This window comes from Felis catus, chromosome C1, assembly GCF_018350175.1.
Source record: "Felis catus isolate Fca126 chromosome C1, F.catus_Fca126_mat1.0, whole genome shotgun sequence".
Taxonomy (NCBI): Eukaryota; Metazoa; Chordata; class Mammalia; order Carnivora; family Felidae; genus Felis; species Felis catus.
Genome location: NC_058375.1, coordinates 30,087,611 through 30,109,814, shown reverse-complemented (window position 1 = coordinate 30,109,814; position 22,204 = coordinate 30,087,611). Strand labels below are relative to the sequence as shown.

The following is a 22,204-nucleotide window of genomic DNA, read 5'->3' as shown; positions in this document are numbered from 1 at the left end:
ACTTATATTAATTATAGTTATTATTACTATACTTAATTAATTACTATACTAAAGGAATGAAGTCCTGGGGCACCTGCCTGGCTCAGTAGGTAGAGCATGTGACTCTTTTTTTCCTTCTTCAAATTTATTAAATTCCAGTTAGTTAATGTGCAGTGTAATATTAGTTTCAGGTGTAGAATTTAGTGATTCATCACTTAAATACAACACCCAGTGCTCATCACAACAAGTGCCCTCCTTAATACCCATCACCTATTTAACCCGTCATCTCCACCTATGACTCTTGATCTCGGTTGTGAGTTCAAGCCCCACATTGGGTGTGGTACCTACTTTAAAAAAAAAAAAAAAAAAGGAATGAACCTTGAAGACTTTCTTCTAAGAGAAGCCAGACTCAAAAGGCCACATATTGTATGATTCCATTTTCATGAAGTCCCCCAAATAAGTAAATCCATAGACACAGAAAAGTGGTTGCCATGGGCTGGAGGGAGATGGCAATGGAGAGATTGCTTAATGGGTTTGGAGTTTTTGTCTGGGGTAATGAAAAAGTTCCTGAACTAGATAGTGGTGATGGTTACATAACATTGTAAATGTACTTAATGCCACTGAATTGTATACTTTAAAATGGTTAAAGTGGTAATTTTTTTTTAAGTTTACTTGTTTATTTTGAGAGAGATTGAGAGAGAGAGAGAGAGAGAGAGAGAGCGAGTTGGAGAGGGACAGAGAGAATTCCAAGCAAGCTTGCACTGTCAGCATGGAACCCAATGCAGGGTTTGAACTCGCAAACCCATGACATCATGACCTGAGCTGAAATCAAGAGCTGGATGCCCAAACAACTGAGTCATCCAGGCGCCCCTAAAGTGGTAAATTTTTATGTTATGTGTACATTACCACAATTTAAAAAAATGTAATCTGAGGCCCAGAGAATTTAAGTGATTTACCTAAGTTTAAAGTTGATAATGTAGTAGAGCTGTGTTTTAATCCCAGTCATCTGGCTCCGTGGGCCATATTAAAAAAAAAAAAAAAATATATATATATATATATATATATATATATCTCATTGATGAAGCACATATGGGTGATACACTGTATCTAATCTTTGCAATGACCTTGAAAGTTTGCATTATTGTTTAGTGTGTGTGTGTGTGTGTGTGTGTGTGTGTGTGTGTTGGGGGTGGTGGGTAGAACATACATAACTTAAAATTTACCATTTTAGCCATTTTTAAGTATACAGTTTATTGGCATTAAGTACTTTTACATTATTGTGAAACTCTTAACACCATCCATCTCCAGAACTTTATCTTCCTACACTGAAACTTTGCACCCATTAAATCAGACAACTCCCCATTTTCTCCCTTCCCCCCATGCCCTCGCAACCACCATGCTAGGGTTTATGGTACCAGGCCCGCGGCCATTGCCTGGGGTTGCAAAGAAAAATCAGACGGAGCCATTCCCCAGTCTGTCTAGCGTCAAAGCCTGTGTTCCTGTCCTCTAGTGACCTTGCCACTAGCTACTCTTCACCGAGTTAGAGAAGTCCAGTTGCAGGACAAGAGTGTTGTTGAAGCATGCGGAGGGGATGCCTGTGGCTTGGGGGCGGGAGAAGGAAGTCAGTGAATGAAATATGGTTGAGATGAGAGATGGATGAAAGAAGGTCTGTTAGAAAGGTTGAAGATGAGGAGAATTGGGAACACAACCCTTGCCTTCTTTTTACTTATTCTGAGGAGTATGTGAGATTTTGCGTGGGTATGTGCTTTGAAATGCCAGCGGTGCTCTGCCTGCGTGATTGGGACTCACATCACTCCTTAAGTGGATTTTTTTAATTAACTTTTTTTAAATGTTTATTTATTTTAAACATTAGTAAATGTTTAAAGTTTATTAAATTTAATAAATTAGAGAGCGAGACAGACAGAATGCGAGTGGGGCAGGGGCAGAGAGAGAGAGAGGGAGACCTAGAATCTGAAGCAGGCTCCACCTGGGCTCTGAGCTGTCAGCACAGAGCCTGATTCGGGGCTCAAACTTATGAACCCTGAGATCATGACCTGAGCGGAAGTCGGGCGTTTAACCAACTGAGCCACCCAGGCGCCCTTGAAGTGGATTTGTTTGAAGGGTGTGAAACGCCCAGAGTCTAAGAGACCCCCAAAAACGAACCACCAGAGTCCAGAGTCAAAGCTAAGCAGCAAGGGTCATTTATTGCAGGTTCGAACCTGGACCTCTGCGCCCCCGTTGCCGGTGACGCCAAGAGGCCCTGAGAGAGGTTTTTACACCCCTTTTATAGACAGGTACAAACAAGTCATGGGGAAATCAGGAATTTTCCACAGTTACAGAGCTGCGATTGGTTGGTGTTTAAAGTTGGACACTTAATAGTATTCGATTGGTTCCTGCCTTTAGGTCAGACCACAACCGGGGGTACGGGTATCACAATGATTGATCGGGAATACACGGATGTGCCAAGCAACAACGATTGATCAGGAGTACGTGGATGTGCCAAGTAACAATGGTTGATCAAGAATATACAGATGTGCCAGGCAATAATGATTGATCAGGAATACATGGGCGCGCCAAGCAATTGTACAGAAGCGGAACAAGCTGTTTAAGCTTGGTTAGGTTTCAGTTTCCCATAACTTAAGCTTTTAAGTTTTAATTTTCTCAGGCTTCTCAGGTGTAACTCAGGAGATCATTCCAATGGAGGATGCAGATGACCATCTGGTTAGGGGTACAGACTCCTCCTTCAAAATATTAGGTCACAAAGGGGAGGGGAGAAATAATACAGTAGTTGAGACTTTAGGATCAAGTCAAGGTGTCATAGATATGGCTTTATTTATTTCTTTTCTAATTTATTATTATTATTTTTTTTAAGGTTGTTTATTTATTTATTTCAAAACATAGAGAAAGCTTGAGTAGGGGAAGGGCAGAGAGGAGAGAGCGAGAATCCCAAGGAGGCTCCACGCTGCCAGCACAGAGCCTGATGCAGGACTGGAACTCATGAACTGTGAGATCATGACTTGAGCTGGTTGGACGCTTAACTGGCAGAGCCACCCAGGCACACCTTTATTTGTTTTTTTGTTTTTTAATTAAAATAGTAATAAAACCTTTAAAAGTCAAATATACACAGAGACTGCCTCTGAAGCTAATAAAAGCTTAAACTTCAAGTCTCTTTCATTTCCATGGGCTCCTTCAAAGGCCAGTATCTACTTTTGCAATTTTTATATTTTGTAACTTTAATTTTATATTATTTTTTCCAAGGAAAACCCCCCAAATTGTTTACACTTTAGGCTCCACAAAATCTGGGCCCACCCCTGCACAGGAGGCAAAAATCTCGTGAAATCCCACCCACCATGCAGATATAATCATGGTTAATTTTTCAGATTTCTTCCTGTGTATCAGTATGTTACTTTTTGTGTGTGTGTGAGGTTGACTTTATTTATTTATTTTTGTTACTTTATTTTATTATTACTTTTTAATTTACATCCAAGTTAGCATATAGTGCAATAATGATTTCAGGAGTAGATTCCTTAATGCCCCTTACCCATTTAGCCCATCCCCCTCCCACAACCCTTCCAGTAACCCTCTGTTTATTCTCTATTTTTAAAGAGTTTCTTATGTTTTGTCTCCCTCCCTGTTTTTATATTATTTTTGCTTCCCTTTCCTCCTGTTCATCTGTTCTGTGTCTTAACAGTATGTTACTTTTTACAAAAATTGGATTGTACTCTACAACTATTTTGCAACATTTTTTTTCCCTCACTATTCCAGCCCTTCCCCCCACTTTTGACCACAGAAATATTTGAATGATTTAAGTAGTTTAACCAGGAGTTAAAAATAACAGAACTAGGAGTGCCTGGTTAACCAGGGTGGCTCAGTTGGTTAAGTGCCTAACTCCTGTTTTCGGCTCAGGTCATGATCTCACGTTTTGTGAGTTCAAGCCCCGCATTGGGCTCTGAGCTGACAGTGTGGGGCCTGCTTGGGATTCTCTCTCTCCCTCCCTCTCTGCCCTCCCTCTGCTTGTGCTCTCTAAATAAATAAATAAATAAATAAATAAATAAATAAATAAACATTAAAAAAAAAATAACAGAACCAGACCAACAGGGAAAGGACAGTGCATGGCATAGGGACAAGAAAGTATGTGGATCAGCCGTCTCTGTTACAGACATGCTGCCTTGGTATCTTATACACCTGCTTGGTGTCCCCTATCACAGTGCAATGATACAATTATTTGTATGATTTTTATTGACCTCTGTTTCCTCCATTACATTGTCAACCCTTTGGACTAGGGATGGTGGCCTGATACCTAGTAGGTGTTCCATAGATGTTTACTGAATAAATACTTGAATAATTGAATGTTGAGGATTGAATTCAAGGGAATACCTGATGTGGAAATTAGGAAGAATTCAGCCAAGAGCTTTGGATGTCAGAGCATTGTTGGGGAGATGTGTTTCAGCAAGGGTATTGACCTTGTGCCTGGAGGACCAGCAAGGAATGGCCTTCCTAACTCGAGTGTGCTACCGAATGGGCAGTGCTGGTTTAGGAAGAGAGCTGGTAAGATGTAGGTTTGATTCTTTTTTGGGGAGCAGAATGGGCAGCTCAGTTTTTTTATCCATAAATGGGACTACAAATCCCCACCTCCTGGGGTTATTGTGGAAGTCCAATGAGTCAATAGATGTGAAAGGCTCCTCCAGCATAGTGCCTGATACACAGTAGATGCTCAGTAAACTATTTTTGATTCTGAGTCAGAAATCTGAGACCTGTGTTTGGCCTGGGAGTAGAAGCGAGATGAAACTAAAATGGGAAAGGAGACCATTCACTTTAGCTGGACGAGACTGGGTTCAGTTATGCAGTGTGCATGGTTTGGGCTCTGAGATGCATCACTTCATGGCCAAGGCATCTCTTACACTGATGGTTGACTTGACAGTCAGTGGCAGAGGGGAAGGAAGGGACATACAAGGTAGGGTTTCTATTCCAAGCCTCTAGTCCATTCTTTGGGTGGTGGCGATAGAAGTGACCCCTGGGAGCCCTCTCCCTCATTTGGGGAGACCCTATTGCTTTGTCACAATTACATGCTAGGGATGAGGCTATGGATATTGTGAGTATGTGGGCACCAGATCTTCAACTGCCTTCTATTAATATCCAGGAAAGGCCGAGGAAACAAACCAGTGGTTGTACCAGACAGCTCAGGAAAGATCTGTGGCCCAAGGACTATAGAGTCATCTGTTTTTCCTTGACATTCATGTCCCTTTTAGGTGGAGGGAAGACCCAGGACAATGGCTGCTGATCGCGATTTGGAGATAGAGGATGTGACTCTGCATTTGGATGGAGATATGAAGGGAGAGCTGGAAGAAGAGAAGGAAATGCGAGAGGATGGGGGAGGTAAAGATCCCTTCAAGAATAAAAAGGTCCACAGGGTTGTCTCAAAATGGATGCTTCCTGAAAAGGTTCGAAGAACATACTTGGAGAGAGCTAACTGCCTCCCACCCCCTGTGTTCATCATCTCCATCAGCATTGCTGAGGTGAGTGAGGTGGGTGGTGGGCACTAGTGCAAGTACCCCGGGGAGTTGCAAACACACGGGGGCTTCGATCACATCTAGAGAAGAGAAGAGAGCTTGGTGGTGGCAGGCACAGCCCACGCGGAACTCAACTTCACCCTCTCTGAAATCTCCTTAGGTCCTTCCTATGTTCCCAGTCACTTTCAGCCAAGGGTGAGTTTTATTTTTCAAGCAAGTCCCCTTCCCAGCTGTGACTACTATTTCTGTGGCTTCATTTCATTTTAGATGTTGGGCCTTTAGAAGCCAAATAATCTTGGGGTCACAGATTGGTTTGATCTCATGAACTGATCGGTTCTATAGACTATAGGCTGCTGCCACATTTCAGTAGGGAAAAAAAGAATGGAATCCTCTAATGATGTCTACTGTGGTAGCATGTAGTGTGTTTTCAGACTCTGATCAAGTAAGCCCTTTTATTTTCCAGAAAAGAGTACAAGGCTCAGAGAGGTGGAATGAATTGCCCAAGGTCACATATGTATGACTGGGCCAGCATTGGGCTTTTCCTGAGCCTCATCTTACCTACCTTTTTCTCCTACACCATGATGTCTCATAAAGAAATTGGCAGAAGATGCATGTGTGTGGGGTGTGACTTCAGGGACATTAGGAAGTCTCTGATCATTCCCACTGATGTCTCCACTTCCTTATCAAGAATGGTATTAGTCAGGGTTCTTTAGAGAAATAGAAGTAATCGAGTGTGTACACACACAAACACACACACATTATCCATCCATCCATCCATCCATCCATCTCTACATAGATATGGAGAGAGAACTTGATTGATTTTAAGGAATTGGCTCATGTAATTGTGGAAGCTTGGCAAATTCAAAATCGAGGGTAGGCCAGCAGGCTGGAGATCAAGGGGGATAAGAGTTGTAGTTGTAGTTCAAAGGCAGTCATACTTTCCCTCAAAGGCAGAATTCCCTTTCCCTCAGAGGAGGTCAGTCTGTTCTATTAAGGCTTTAAACTGATTTGTTGAGACACCACATTATGGAGGGTAATCTGCTTTACTCAGAGTCTACTGATTTTAACATTGATCTCATCTAAAAAATATCTTCACAGAAACATCCAGAATGATTTTGATCAAATATCCGGGTATCATGGTCTAGCCAAATTGACACATAAAATGAACCGTCATAGGGACCTAGCCTCTTATGGTTCAGATAAAGAAAAGGGTAATGAGTAAACACTCCTGGCACACTCTATCAGGTTATCCTTCCAGCCTATGGATTGTCTGGCCTGCCCATGGTCCAATCAGGTGTGTGAGTGCTGGGGGCCTGGGGGAATTGGGGCATAATAGGATAAGGTCACGTGATATGAGACATGACTGTCGTAGTCAGTGCTGTGGAAAGGGCAGTTTTCCCAGGAAGGGTTGTAGAGTGGGTGCTAAGATATCTGTCTCTCACAGAAAGATCAGTTTCTTTTTTAAAAATCATTGACTGATTGATTGATTTTCAAGTAATCTGTACAACCATTGTGGGTATTTGTCTCTCACAGAAAGATCAGTGTCTTTTTTAAAAACTATTTATTATTTATTTATTTATTTATTTATTTATAAGTAATCTCTATACCCAATATGGGGCTCGAACTTAGAACCCTGAGATCAAGAGTCTCATACTCTACTGACTGAACCAGCCAGGCACCCTGAAAGATCAGGGTGTTTTTTTTTTTAATGTTTATTTATTTATTTTGAGAGTGAGAGCGAGTGAGAAAGAGACAGAGAGAGAGAGAGAGCAAGTGGAGGAGGGATGGTGAGAGAGGAGGAGAATCCCAAATAGGCCCCAAGCTGTCGGTGCAGCACCCTGCATGGGACTTGATCCCACAACCATAAGATCATGACCCGAGCTGAAATCAAGAGTTGGGCGCTCAACTGACTGAGGCACACAAGTGCTCCAAAATCAGTTTTTAAAATAAAAGCTTTATTTTTTTTAATTTTAATTATTTTATTTTATTTTATTTATTTATTTTTAATTTTTTTTCAATGTTTATTTATTTTTTTTGAGACAGAAAGAGACAGAGCTTGAACGGGGGAGGGGCAGAGAGAGAGGGAGACACAGAATCGGAAACAGGCTCCAGGCTCCGAGCCATCAGCCCAGAGCCCGACGCGGGGCTTGAACTCCCGGACCGCGAGATCATGACCTGGCTGAAGTCGGACGCTTAACCGACTGCGCCACCCAGGCGCCTCTATTTTTAATTTTTTTTAATGTTTATTTATTTTTGAGACAGAGGGAGACAGAGCACGAGTGGGGGAGGGGCAGAGAGAGAGGGAGACACAGAATCTGAAACAGGCTCCAGGCTCTGAGCTGTCAGCACAGAGCCTGATGCGGGGCTCAAACCCACGAACCATGAGATTGTGACCTGAGCCGAAGTCGGATGCTTAACCGACTGAGCCACCCAGGCGCCCCTAATCTTTTTATTTTAGAGAGAGAGAGCACGAGCAGGGGAGATGGGCAGAGGGAGAGAGAGAATTTCAAGTAGGCTCCATGCTGATGTGGGGCTCAATCCCACAACCTTGGTATCATGACCTGAGCTGAAATTAAGAGTTGGATGTTCAACCTACCGAGCCACCTAGGTGCCCCTTAAATAAAAGTTTTTATGTATGTATGTATTTAAAAAATTTTTTTTGGAACATTTTAATTTATTTTTGAGAGACAGAGCACGAGTGGGGGAGGGTCAGAGAGAGGGAGACACAGAATCCAAAGCAGGTTTCAAGCTCCAAGCTGTCAGCACAGAGCCTGACACGGGGCTCGAACCCATGAACCATGAGATCATGACCTGAGCCGAAGTCAGTCGCTCAACTGACTGAGCCACCCAGGCGCCTCTGTATGTATGTATTTTTAAATCTTTCTTGTTTTAATGTTTAGTTTTTGAGAGAGACAGAGAGAGAGAGAGAGAGAGAGAGAACGTTAGCAGGGGAGGGGCAGAGAGGGGGAGAGAGAGAGAGAGAGAGAGAGAGAGAGAGAGAGAGAGAGAGGAGACAGAGGATCCAAAGCAGGCTCTGCGCTGAGAGCAGATAGCTGGATGCGGGGTTTGAACTCACAAACCATGAGATCATTACTTGAGTCTAAGTTGGACGCTTAACGGCTGAGCCACTCAGGCGCCCCTTAATATCAATTTTTACTAGCTTTTCCATTAATGTCCTCTTTCTATCCCTTCTGTATCCTGCAACCCAGAGTTATCACGTTCAGTTGTCATGTTCCCCCAGTGTCCTCTAATCTGTGACAGTTTCTCAGGCTTTGTTTTCATGACTCTGATAATCTTGAGGAGTATGGGCCAGGTATTCTGTAGATTATCCCCCAATGTGGGCTTGTCTGATGTTTTTCTCATGATTAGACTGGAGTTACGGGTTTTAGGGAGGAACACGCAGAGGTGAAGTGCCTTTCTCATCCTATCACATCAGGGAGTAGGGGACCTCCACATGACGTCCCTGGTGACGTGAGCCTTCATCACTTGGTTAAGGTCTTGTTTGCCAGGCTTCTCGGCTGTAAAGTTACTATTGTTCCCTTTCCCTATTCTTTGGAAGCCAGCAGTGACTTAATATTACCGTGTAAATGAGAGACCAAATGGGAATGGAAAGATGAGGGCAGAGGGTACTTAAGGGGGGTAGGGGGCTCAGAAAGCATTTTCTTCATATTTGGTGTGGGGCTGCTCCTACTCACTGGAGGAAGTAGGCTATGACCACGGTTACGTGGGCAGATATGCAGCAGGGAAATTTAATTCCTGTCATCTTTTGAGCACTTGCTACGGAATGGCCCCCTTGAGAGCTAATCATTTGGAACCAAGGTAGTGCCCGTGGGCTTTAATGGGGCCACTCTCTGCAGAAGGTGGTTAACATTCCTGTCTGCCCCTCCCGGTCAGCTGGCAGTGTTTATTTACTATGCTGTGTGGAAGCCTCAGAAACAGTGGATCACCCTGGACACAGGCATCCTGGAGAGTCCCTTTATCTACAGTCCTGAGAAGAGGGAGGAAGCCTGGAGGTTTATCTCCTATATGCTGGTGCATGCTGGGTAAGGAATGCTATTAAGTCGCTGACGGAGGAGGTTGACTGTGAGTACTCGTCACCCCCAACATTTGGTTGGTGCTTTATTATTGATAAGACACTTACATGTCCATAATCTAGCCGGATCCTCACAGGAACCCTAGGAGGCAGGTGTTATTACTGCTGCGTCGTGTCTGAGGCTTAGGGGATGTATTGCTCGCGCCAGGTCACGTGGCCACGTGGCAGAGCTGGAACCTCAACCCATTGGTGCTAACCCCCAGTCCAGTGTACTTAGTGTTGCGTATGGCTGCCTAATACTGGTAATTATATAGGAACAGTAATGAGAAGAAACCCGATCATTATTCAACCACACGTATGTTCCCACACGTATGTTGTTTGATGTTGTTAAAATGTTCCCTTTAGGACATGAATCATCAGTCCCTCCCTACCCACCCCTGTCACACACTTAAAAAGAATTAATTCATGAGCATTTTGCTGAGTGTATAGTACTGTTTTGTTCCATCTGGAATAATACAAGCAATGGGCATTGGTTTTCGTTTATAGCTTCTTCTACGCTAGTAGTCTTTTTATGACCTCACTCAGAACCCACGACTCAGAACCCACTGCAGACAGTGAGCAGCTTGCTGCTGGCCCCCACCCTCCCCACTGAACGCCTGGGGCTTCAGATGAGGCCAACTTCACCTATGTGACCTACCCAGCCCTGGACCTTGAAGGATGACTCTGGCCAATGGCTAAATAGGTATCCATGGCAGGACACAGGGCTCAGAGGCTTGACAAGTCAAGGACAAAATTGCTAATTGCTCAGTTTCTATGGATACTTTCAGTTTGGTCTTCCATCTACCACGTTCTGAACAAATGTGGTTCCTGTACCACATTTAAATTTTATTATGAGGGGGACAGTCAGTTAAATAGTAATGCAAGGCCGCATAGTATTACAGAGTAGTTACTTAACATCTTGCTGCCTCAGTTTCCACATCTGTGAAGTGGGGTAGTAAGTACCGACCTCACAACGTTGCTGTGATGAAATGAGACAACGGTTATAATGTCATTTTTGCAGTGCTGGATACATAATAAGACCCTCAGAAAGACTTCTCAAGGCTGCGTAGGACAGGTCACATATGGGGTTGTATAAGTTAGGAATGCTTTTGGATGGAAGTAATCAAAAATCGAACGGGGGCCCGAACAAATGGAGGTTAATTCTTTACCGTATAAGAAGCCCAGAGGTATGTGGCTAATTTGTCAGTTTAATGAAGCCAAGACTCTTAGTTCTGTGCTGGCAACTCTGCTCTTCCCTTGACCTTTCTCTCATGGTTGCCAGTCGGCAGCTGTAACTTGGTATTAAAAGCAGGAAGGGGAAAGGTAGTACCAGGTGCTGGTGACATCAATCCCTTTTGTCAGGAAAGAAGCTCTCTTACCAGTCCCCCGTCAGCGCCACTCTTACTGCATCTCATTAGCCGGAACCATGAGACACAGCTACCCCTCGCTAAGAGAGGTTGGCAAAGTCAACATTAGCTCTTCCGGCATCACTACGGGAGGCAGACAAGTGGTAAGGAAATGGATATGGGATTAGCTACTGTAACATAAACAGAAAGATGGAAAGATTGGGATGGGGAGGGTCTCACAGGTGACATGTATTCAAGTTGTACCTGGAAGGGTAGATAAAATTTGGCTGAGAAAGGCTGGGATTTCTATTCCGAGTATATGGCAGGATCTCACCTTTATGCCACTTCTACTCTTGCTATTGAGCCGCAGAAAGAATGCTGAGGGTGATTCTTTGTTTTTTGTTTTTGGGTTTTTTTGGTTGCTGTTGGTCACTTTATCCTCAGGCTGTTCCCAAAGGATAAGATGAGATGGCTTCCTGTGACTTTGCTCAAATTCACAAACTGCACGTATTTCCAAATGCTCTTTCTGAGGTCTCCTTAAGGCTAGTGTAACTGTCCTTGCTAGACTATTTTGTGCTGAATTACATGTTACTTCTTGGATATCTTTGGAGATGACTTGGACAGTGATAGTTGTGGCTGGGTGCACATGTGGCCATGGAGGTAAGTAATCTGTTCTGCAGGGTGTGCCCTGAGAACCTCTGCTGGGTAATTTGTTAAGTAAATTAGAACCCAAAAACACAATCCCTAAAACAAATATGAATGCTCTTGCACTTTGTGGAAGATCCAACACCTATTTTGTTTAAAAAAATTTTTTTTTTTTTTACATTTATTTATTTTTGAGAGACAGAGGGAGACAGAGGGTGAGCAGGGGAGGGGCAGAGAGAGAGGGAGACACAGAATCCAGAGCAGGCTCCAGGCTCCTAGCCGTCAGCACAGAGCCTGATGCGGGGCTCGAACCCATGAACCGTGAGATCATGACCTGATCCAAAGTCAGATGCTTAACTGACTGAGCCACCCAGGCGCCCCCTAACCTTTTTGGTTTAACCTGAAATCTCCTTAAAAAAAAAAAAAAGTCTTGTGCTACATAGCAACTAAATTAAGGATTACTGTAATATGGGAATATACCAAAATACATTCAGAGATTCTCCAGAGATACTTGTGGAGTTTGACAAGCAAAAGAATACGAATTTTAAAAAAAAATATTTTTACCTATTTAAAAACTATAATAAAAACCACCTGTATAGTCAGTTATGTTCTATGCAAACTGTAGTAATGGGAGATACTAAATTTAGCTAATATTACTGGGTAAACTTTCTTTTTCATTTTGGTAAGCTTTGTTTTTCGACTTTTTAATGTAGAAGTGGGAATAGGGGTTTCTCTTGCCATCTCTATTTTATTAAAGAATAGCCTAAGATTGCAAGACTGTTGTTTAAAAACCTGAGCCTGGCTGGCTCAGTCTGTAGAGCATGTGACTCTTGATCTTGAGGTTGTGACTTCAAGCCCCATTTTGGGTGTGGAGCCTACTTTAAAAAAACAAAAACAAAACCAAAACAAAACAAACTATTGAAATTTAAACTCAATAGGAGTGAATTAGGATTTTCTCAATACCATGCAACTGAAACAAAATCAGATGCTGGGAATGACGTAAGATGGCAATTGTCATCTAAACCTAAATTCAAGTTTATGTTCCCTAAGATAGCCTCATCACTCTCTGTTTGACATTGTCAGTTACTGTTATAAAATAGAACCTATAAATGTATACTTCTAAAATGTCCTTTAATCTTACATATTGAAGCTCCGTGTTGAGATTTTATTTTTAAAATGTCACCTAAAAAAATTAGAGAATGGGGGCGCCTGGGTGGCGCAGTCGGTTAAGTGTCCGACTTCAGCCAGGTCACGATCTCGCGGTCCGGGAGTTCGAGCCCGGCGTCGGGCTCTGGGCTGATGGCTCAGAGCCTGGAGCCTGTTTCCGATTCTGTGTCTCCCTCTCTCTCTGCCCCTCCCCCGTTCATGCTCTGTCTCTCTCTGTCCCCAAAATAAATAAACGTTGAAAAAAAAAATTAGAGAATAGAATTTGAGTTAAGCAAGTCTGTAACTACCCTGTTAATGTCCCAAAGAAATAACTATGTGGGTTACTCATAATGTGTTTGTCTCCACAGAGTTCAGCACATCCTGGGGAATCTTGTTATGCAGCTCATATTGGGTATTCCCTTGGAAATGGTCCACAAAGGCCTCCGAGTAGGGCTGGTGTACCTGGCTGGAGTGATTGCAGGTTAGTGTTCTGAGGGTAATACAGAATCCATTGTCTCTTAGGAAGCAATAAACAAAGCAAAAAGTAATAAACATTTCAGTCAAGATTTATTGCACTCCTAGTCTGTGCTAGGGAATTTGATAAGTGTTAGAAATAAATTAATTAGGGGCGCCTGGCTGGCTCAGTCAAAAGAGAATGTGACTCTTGATCTCAGGGTCATGAGTTTGAGCCCCATGTTGGGTGTAGAGATTACTTAAATAAATAAAGCTTTAAAAAAGAAAAAAATAAGTTCGAGGGTTGCCTGGCTGGCTCAGTCAGAAGAGCATGTGACTCTTGATCTCAAGATGGTGAGTAAAATAAACTCAAAAAAAAAAAAAAAGAAGTTGATTAGAATTAAAATATTTGAGGTAAGGTAAGTAGATAGAGGGGCGCCTGGGTAGCTCAGTTGGTTGGGTGTCCGACTTTGGCTCAGGTCATGATCTCGTGGTTCCTGGGTTCGAGCCCCACGTGGGGCTCTGTGATGACAGCTCAGAACTTGGAGCCTACTTTGGATTCTGTGTCTCCCTCTCTCTCTCTGTTCCGCCCCCACTTGCACTCTGTCTCTCTCTCTCTCAAATGTAAATAAAGATTAAAAAAAAAAAAAAAGCAGATAGAGGGGCACATGGGTGGCTCAGTCGGCTAAGTGTCCAACTCTTGATTTTGGCTCAGATCATCATCTCATGGCTTTGAGATTGAACCCAGCATCAGGCTCCATGCTGGGTTGCAGATTCTCTCTTAAGATTCTCTCTCTCCCTCTTTCTCTGCCTCTGTTCTGCTCATGAGCTCTCTCAACAAAACAAAACAAAACAAAACAAAACAAAACAAAACAGATAAGCAGATAGAAGTCGTTGTGCCTGTCCTCAGGTATGTCACAATCAGACAGGGTTTTGTACAGTTGGAAGTCATGTGTAGTTTGGTGTCTGGGCACATATATTGGGGAGAGACCTACAGCCAGATCATGAAGGCCCAATGTGTCAGACTAGTGATCATGGGAAGTAACATGAGCAAATTTCCATTTAAGAAAGAAAGCTTGAAGAGAATGTAGAGAAGAGCTGGAGGGGCCCAAAACTTCAGTAGGAGCTAGCAGCATATGCCTGTGATCTCTGAAACTGGGTGTGCCTTAAGATGACCCACTTTGGTCTGAGCAGAAAATATGAGAATTTCCATCCATCCACTTATTTATTTATTGTAAACATTTTTTTTTTTTTAGTTACACTTTTTACATCACAGTTGTAAGAAATAATACCTAGGGATCTCATGTATCCTTTAACCAGTTACTCCCAATGGTAACAGCTGGCAAATTATAGTACAGTATCACAACCAGGAGATCCACATTGATACAGCCACGGTGCAAAACAACAGATTCCTCACGTTGCATTTTTACAGCCATACTCTCTTCTTTCCCACCCCACACTCTCTTTCACCCCGACAACCACTAATCTGTTCTCTATTTCTGTAATTTTCTCACTTTAAGAATGTTGTATGAATGGAATATATATGTATATATACATATATATACATACATGTGTATATATATATATATATTCCATATATATATATTCCATATATATGTATGTATGTGTGTGTATATATATATATATACATATATACATATATGTATATATATATATATATCTATCTATCACCTTTGGGATTGGCTGTCTTCACACAGCATAATTCTCTGGAGATTCATGTGGGTTGTTGCATATAGCATTAGTTCATTCATTTTTTTTTTTTTGAACAATTAAAAAAAATTTTTTAAGTTTATTTATTTATTTTGAGAGAGAGAGAGAGAGAGAGAACAAAGAGGGGAAAGGCAGAGAGAGGGAGAGACAGAATCCCAAGCAGGCTCCGTGCTGATAGTGCAGAGCTGAACATGTGGCTTGAACGCATAAACCGTGAGATCATGACCTGAGCCAAGATCAGGAGTCAGAGGCTTAACCGACCAAGCCACCCTGGTGCCCCAACAGTTCATTCATGTTGATTGCTGAGGGGTATTCCATGGCATGGATGTACCACCATTTGTTTAACGCTTCATTCGTTGGAGACCTGGGTTGTTTCCAGTTTGGGGCTATTACAAATAAACCGGTTAAAAACCTTTGTGTACAGGTTTTTGTGAACAGAAGTACAGAGTTTCGTGAACATAGGTTTTCATTTCTCTGGGATAAATGCCCAAGAGCACAGTTTTTAGGTTGTATGGTAGTTGCATATTTAGTTTTTTAAGAACCAGCCAAAATGTTTTCCAGAATGGCTGTTCCATTTTGCATTCCTCCCAATATTGTATAAGTAATTCCGTTCTCCACATCCTCATCAGCATTTGGTGTTGTCACCTTTCTTACTTTTAGCTGTGCTCTGTGTAGTGATATCATGATCTTAATTTGCTTTTCTCCAATGACTAATGATGTTGAACACCTTTTTGTGTGCTTCCTTGTTATCTGTATAACCTCTTTAGTGAAACACCTGTTCATGTCTTTTGTCCATTTCCTAATTAGATTTTTTTAAACCATTGAATCCTAAGAGTTCTTTACATACTCTAGATCCTAGCCCTTTACTGAATATGAAGTTTGCAGGTACATTTTTCTCAGTGTGGATTTGTCCTTGCATTGTTTTAATAATCTCTCATGGAGCAGAAGTTTTTAATTTTGATTAACTCTGATTTATCAATTTTTCCTTTATGAATCATGCTTTTGGTCATATCTAAGAATTCTTCACTGGGCCCTAAGTCCTGAAGATTTTCCGTTATCTTCTAAAGTTGTAGTTTTACACTTTATATTGAAATATGTGACCCCTTTTTGAATTGGCTAATTTTTGTATAAGATATGAGGTTTAGATTGAGATTCTTTTTTTTTTTTTTTTGATATCCAATTACTTCACAACAATTTATTGAAAATTCTACTACTTCCTGGGGCGCCTGGGTGGCGCAGTCGGTTAAGCGTCCAACTTCAGCCAGGTCACGATCTCGCGGTCCGTGAGTTCGAGCCCCGCGTCAGGCTCTGGGCTGATGGCTCAGAGCCTGGAGCCTGTTTCCGATTCTGTGTTTCCCTCTCTCTCTGCCCCTCCCCCGTTCATGCTCTGTCTCTCTCTGTCCCAAAAATAAATAAACGTTGAAAAAAAAAAAAAAAGAAAATTCTACTTCCTTCATTGAATTTTTTGGGCCTTTGTCAAAAATCAGTTGGCTGTATCTGTAAATAAATAAATAAATAAAAAGAAGTATACCTTTGTACTTCAGAGTTGTGATATTTAATGAGGATTTTAAAAAAAGAATGAGGCTTATTTTAAAAATCTGCTCATTGAAAGATTTTATAAGTTATTTTGATTTTTTAGAGTGGTTTTAGGTTCATAGAGAAATTGAGAGGAAGGCATAAGGATTTCCCCTACACCCCTTGCCCCCCCCGCATGCATAGCCCCCCATCCTCAACATCCCCCAACAGAGTGGGCATGTGTTACAATTGATGAACCTCCATGGACACATCATAATCACCCAAAATCCAGAAAAAAGTTCACTCTTGGCATTGTAAATTCTATGGTTTGGGATAATTGTGTAAAGGCATGTATCCATCATTTTAGTATCATACAGAGTATTTTACCTGTCCTAAAAATCCTCTGCTCTCCACTATTCACCCCCCACTCCCAACCCCTGGCAACCACTGATCCTTTTACTGTCTCCATAGTTTTGCCTTTTCCAGAATGTCAGATAGTTGGAATCGTACAGCATGCAGCCTTTTCAGATTGGCTTCTTTCACTGAGCAATATGCATTTACGTCTCTTCCTTGTCTCTTCATGGCTTGATACACATTTTTGTACCATTAATAAAGTAGAAAATGATTTAAAAATATCATGTAGTCAATGTTTCATCCTTTAAAAATTCTATTTTTATATTAAAAAATACTATTCTATGAAAGAAAACCAATAAAATGTACCCACCATTAACAAACCTGCATTAGTATAGTAGTACGTATATACACGTACTAAGTCCATAAATAAGTTCAGATACTTCTACTGCAGTGGGTGCCTGTATAAGTTTCCTGGAGCTCCTATAACAGAATCACACACTGCATGGTTTAAGCAACAGAACCACACTGCCTCACAGTTCTGGAGGCTAGGAGTCTGAAATCAAGGTGTCATTAGGGCCATGCTCTCCTCTGATACTGTGGGGGAGAATCCTTCCTCTCTTCCCCCTGGCTTCTGGCCGTGGCCATCAGTCCTTGGCACCCCTTGGCTTGCAGACGCAGGAGTGTGATCTTTGCCTCCACTGTCACGTGGAGTTCTCCCTTCATATGTCCCAGAGGAGTGGGGCCACAGAGCAGGAAGCATTCATGAGATGTGTTAAAGGCATAGAACTGGCAAATGTGTAGTGATACAGCTCACCATCCTGCTTCCCTCCTACTTCTGTGGATCCTGTTTTTCGACCTTCTGTTTCCATTGCTGCACACACCTGTTTTTCCATTCCTGTGTACATCCTTGAAAACCTTTGTGCTGATGGGGTCCTGCCTGGCTCTAGCATCAGTGCCCGTTTCCCCTGCAGCTTGATTTCAACGTGTGGACTCAGCCTTTCCTCGGTTTCAGAGGAGGGAGAGAAGAGAGAAGGTGAATAACCTGTTCACATCCTCTGCCTATTTTTGCAACAGCTTTTTGGCAGGTATCTCTTTGCCATTCCAGTCTACCCTTCACACTGTTGGCTGGGTCACTTTCCTCAAGCATAGATTAGATGGTATTATTTGCTTCCTAAAACATTGCCAGTGCCCAGAAGAAAGTCAAAACATCCAAGATTGCTTGTTACCCTCCACTATGTGGTCCCATTGCCTTTCACTTCTTCCCTTTTCTTGGAAAGCATAATCTTTATTAATATTCCAAAAAAGAAATTATACATGAAGAGGTTAGGGGGAACCTGATGTAAAATGTTTTTTTTTTTTAATAGTTTTTTTTGAGGTATAATGAACAGACAAAAATCGGTACATATTTAATGTATACAACTTGATGAGTTTGGAGATAAGTACACACCATTGCTTTTTTTCTAGATTCCTTAATATGTTTCCCCATCCTTGCTCCTGGCAAAAGTGGTCCACAGAGCAGCAGCATTGGTATCACCTGGGAGCTCGTTAAAAATGCAGACTATTGGGCCCCACACCAGACCCACTAACAGAATCTGCATTCGAACACATCCACAGGTGATTTGTATGCACATTTAAGACTGAGAAGTGCTGTTCTGCAGTCCCACCCGTGTTCCCCAGGCTGACTGATCATCACATCACCTAGAGAGCTTGTCCTAGCTAAAGCGACCCAGATCCCACCCAGATCTACTGAATCAGAATCTCTGGGCATATGGCCCTGGGATTTGTGTTTTTGTCTTGTTTTCTATTTAGTGGGGTATAATTAACATATAATAAGCTGCACACATTTAAAGTATATAATATGGTAAGTTTTGATATGTGTATACAATCAGGAAACTATCACCACAGTGAAGATAATAGACATATCCATTGCTCTTTATGACCCTTGGGAATCTCTCTCTATTGCCCCTCCTTGTCCCTTCCCTGGCAGTTACTGATCATTATAGATTAATTTGTATTTTCTAGAATTTTATATAAATGCAATCATAGAGTATGTACTCTATTTTTGTCTGGCTTCGGTCCATTGTCATAATTATTTTGAGATTTACGCATGTTATTCCTTGTATCAATAGTCGATTCCTTTTTGGGGCACCTGTGTGGTTCAGTCAGTCGAGCGTCCAGCTTTGGCTCAGATCATGATCTCATTGTTGGTGGGTTTGAGCCCCCTGTCAGGCTCTGTGCTGACAGCTCGGACCCTGGAGCCTGCTTTGGATTCTGTGTCTCCTTCTCTCTCTGCCCCTTCCTGCTCACACTCTGTGTGTCTCTCTCTCAAAAATAAACAAACATTAAAAAAATTTTTTTAAATAGTTGATTCCTTTTTATTGCCGGGGATATACCACAGTTTGTCCATTCTCCTGCTGATGGACATTTGGGTTGTTTTCAGTTTGGGGCTATTGCAAATGAAGCTACTTAGAACATTTGTGTGTATCAGATAGTTTTTTTTGGGGGGGATAACGAAAGTATTTGTGTAATCAAATATTTTTGGGTTTCTTGGGTAAATACCTAGGAATGGAATGGCTGGATCCTATCAGAGGATATGTTTAACTTGTAAGAGACTGGTAACATTTTAAAATAGATTTACTGAGATGTAAGTCATGTATCATACAATTCATTCATTTAAAATCTATAATTCAGGGATGCCTGGGTGGCTCACTCAGTTAAGTGTCCAACGCTTGGTTTCAGCTCAGGTCATGATCTCATGGTTTTGTGGGTTCGAGCCCCACATTAGGCTCTGGGATGCCAGCACAGAGCCTGCTTGGGAGTCTCTCTCTCTCCCTCTCTCTGCCCCTCCCCCACTTGTGCTGTCTCTGTCTCTCTCAAAATAAATAAATAAATAAACTTAAAAAGTATATAATTCAACGTGGGTTTTTTTTTTTTTTTAAATTCACAAGGTTATATACCCATCATCACAATTGAATTTTACAACATTTTTGTCTGCCAAAGAAACCCTGTACCATACCCCCTTCCCCAGCCTTAGGCAACCATTCATCTACTTTCTGTCTCTTTAGATTTGCCCATTCTGGATATTACATATAAATAGAATCATGCCATATACGGCCCTTTGTGATTGGCATTTTTCACTTAGCATAATATTTTCATTGTTCACCAATGTTGTAGCATATATCAGTGCTTCATTCTTTTTTATTATTGAACAATATTCCGTTGTGTGGTTGTGCCACATTTTGTTCTACTCATTTGTCAAATGATGGACATTTGGGTTTGTTTTCACTTTTTGGCTATTATGAATAACACTGCTATGAACATTTGTGTATGAAGTTTTTGTGTTGCTTTCTTGGATATATATCTATAAGTGAGATTGTTAGGTTATGTGATACCTGGTATAGTTCACCCTTGAACAACTTGATGGGTAGGGGCACTGACCCCCCTCACACAGTTGAAAATCCACATATAACATTTGACTCCCCCAAAACTTAACTACTAATAGCCTACTGTTGACCTGCAGCCTTATTGATAACAGTCAAATAATGCATATATACATACATATATGTATGTATATATGTTAAGTCTTTATTTTGATAGAGAGACAGAATGTGTGGGTGCACGAGCAGGGGAAGGCAGAGAGAGAGAGGGAGCAAGAGAATCCCAAGCAGGCTCTACACTCAGAGCAAAGCCCATGAGATCATGACCCGAGCCGAAATCAAAAGTTGGATGCTTAACTGACTGAGCCACCCAGGCACCCCCATATTTTGTATATGTATTATGTACTGTGTTCTTACAATAGAGTAAACTAGAGAAAACATCTTGGGGTTGTGGGTTTGGGCCCCACATAAATAAAACTTAAAAAAAAATCATAAGGAAGATAAAATACATTCACAGTACTGTACTGTATTTAATGGAAAAAAAATCTGCATAAGAGTGGACCTGAGCAGTTCAAACCTGTGTTCTTCAACGGTCAACTATAGTACCATTTTGTACCTCCACCAGAAGGTCCAGCTCCTCTACATTCTCAGCAACACTTGGTATCATCATTCTTTTTAATTTTAGCCAATCTATTGGGTATATAATGGGATCTCACTGGGTTTTAATTTGCATTTCCTAACAATGATGGTGAACATCTTCATGCACTTGCTTGCTATCCACATGCCTTCTTTGGTAAAGTATCTGTTTAAATCTTATGCCCATTTAGAGGCACCTGGGTGGCTCAATCAGTTGACAATCTGAATTTTGAGTTCGGCTCCTGTCATGATCTCAGCTTGTGAGACTGAGCCAGTGTCAAATTCTGTGCTGATCATGTAGAGCCTGCTTGAGATTCTCTCTCTCTCTGCCCTCCCCCATGTGCATGTGCTCTCTCTCCCTCTCAAATTATATTTTAAAAAAAAATCCTATGCCCCATTTAAAATTGGATTGTATTTCTTATTATATAGAATAATGTATATTCTGATTGTAAGTCTTTCATCAGATATATGACTTGCAAATATTTTCTCCTAGTCTGTTGCTTGTCTTGTCATGCTTTTAATGGTATCTTTTGAAGAATAGGAGTTTTAAAGTTTCGATGAGGTATGATTTATCATTTTTCAAATATTAGGAACTGTGCTTTCAGGGTCAGCCCTTGTGCATTTTGGGGGGGTCAGATTTAACTCCATATTTCATATTTTTGATGTGCTGTGAATGGTACTGTTTAAAAATTTTTCCATTTCTGATTCCTCATTGCTATGACATAGAAATAAAGTTGATTTTTTTTTTTTTGTACATTGATCTTCTATCCTCCAACGATGACAAATTCACTTATTATTTCTAGTAGTTAAGTAGGTAAACTGTTAAACAGGTATCTTCTACAGGGCTTCTTATTAAATTAATTAATTAATTAATGTTTTTATTTATTTTTGAGAGAAAGAGACAGGCAGAGTGCGATTGGGGGAGGGGCAGAGAGAGAGGGAGACACAGAATCCGAAGCGGGCCCCAGGGTCCAAGTTGTCAGTACAGAGCCCGACCTGGGGCTCGAAGTCATGAACGGCGAGATCATGACCTGAGCCCAAGGCGGACACCCAACCGCCTGAGCCACCCAGGCGCCCCTCTTCTACAGGGATTTAAGTAATAAGTCAAAATCTTGTGGGTTCGACCATGTTCTTACCACTTCCGGTGCCCTTCATTCCTTTCTGTAATTCCGTATTTCCATCTGATGTTTTTCCTTCTGCCTGAGGATTTCCTTTAACATTTCTTCTATGGGTCTGCTGGTTATCCATTCTTTCAGCCTTTGTGTGTCTGAAAAAAGGTCTTATTTTGCCTTCACTTTTGAAATATATTTTACTAAGCATAGCATTCTAGCTTGACTGTACTTTTTGTTCAGTAGTTTAAAGACAGTGCTCTCCTATTTTCTCATTTGCATTATTTCCAATGAGAAATCTGCTACCTTTGTTCCTCAGTATGAAACATGT

General features: G+C 41.6%; 1 protein-coding gene across 7 annotated transcripts in view; it reads left to right on the top strand.

The window, feature by feature from the left end:
- RHBDL2 (rhomboid like 2) overlaps positions 1-22,204 on the top strand; it is a 55,085-nt gene that overhangs the window by 18,626 nt on the left and 14,255 nt on the right. For all 7 annotated transcript variants that reach the window (XM_045035568.1, XM_023258506.2, XM_023258505.2 and 4 more), the window contains 3 exons: positions 5,229-5,495; positions 9,384-9,532; positions 13,067-13,179. In XM_045035568.1, coding sequence (XP_044891503.1) covers positions 5,229-5,495; positions 9,384-9,532; positions 13,067-13,179 — 529 coding nt within the window. The remainder of the gene's footprint in view (positions 1-5,228; positions 5,496-9,383; positions 9,533-13,066; positions 13,180-22,204) is intronic.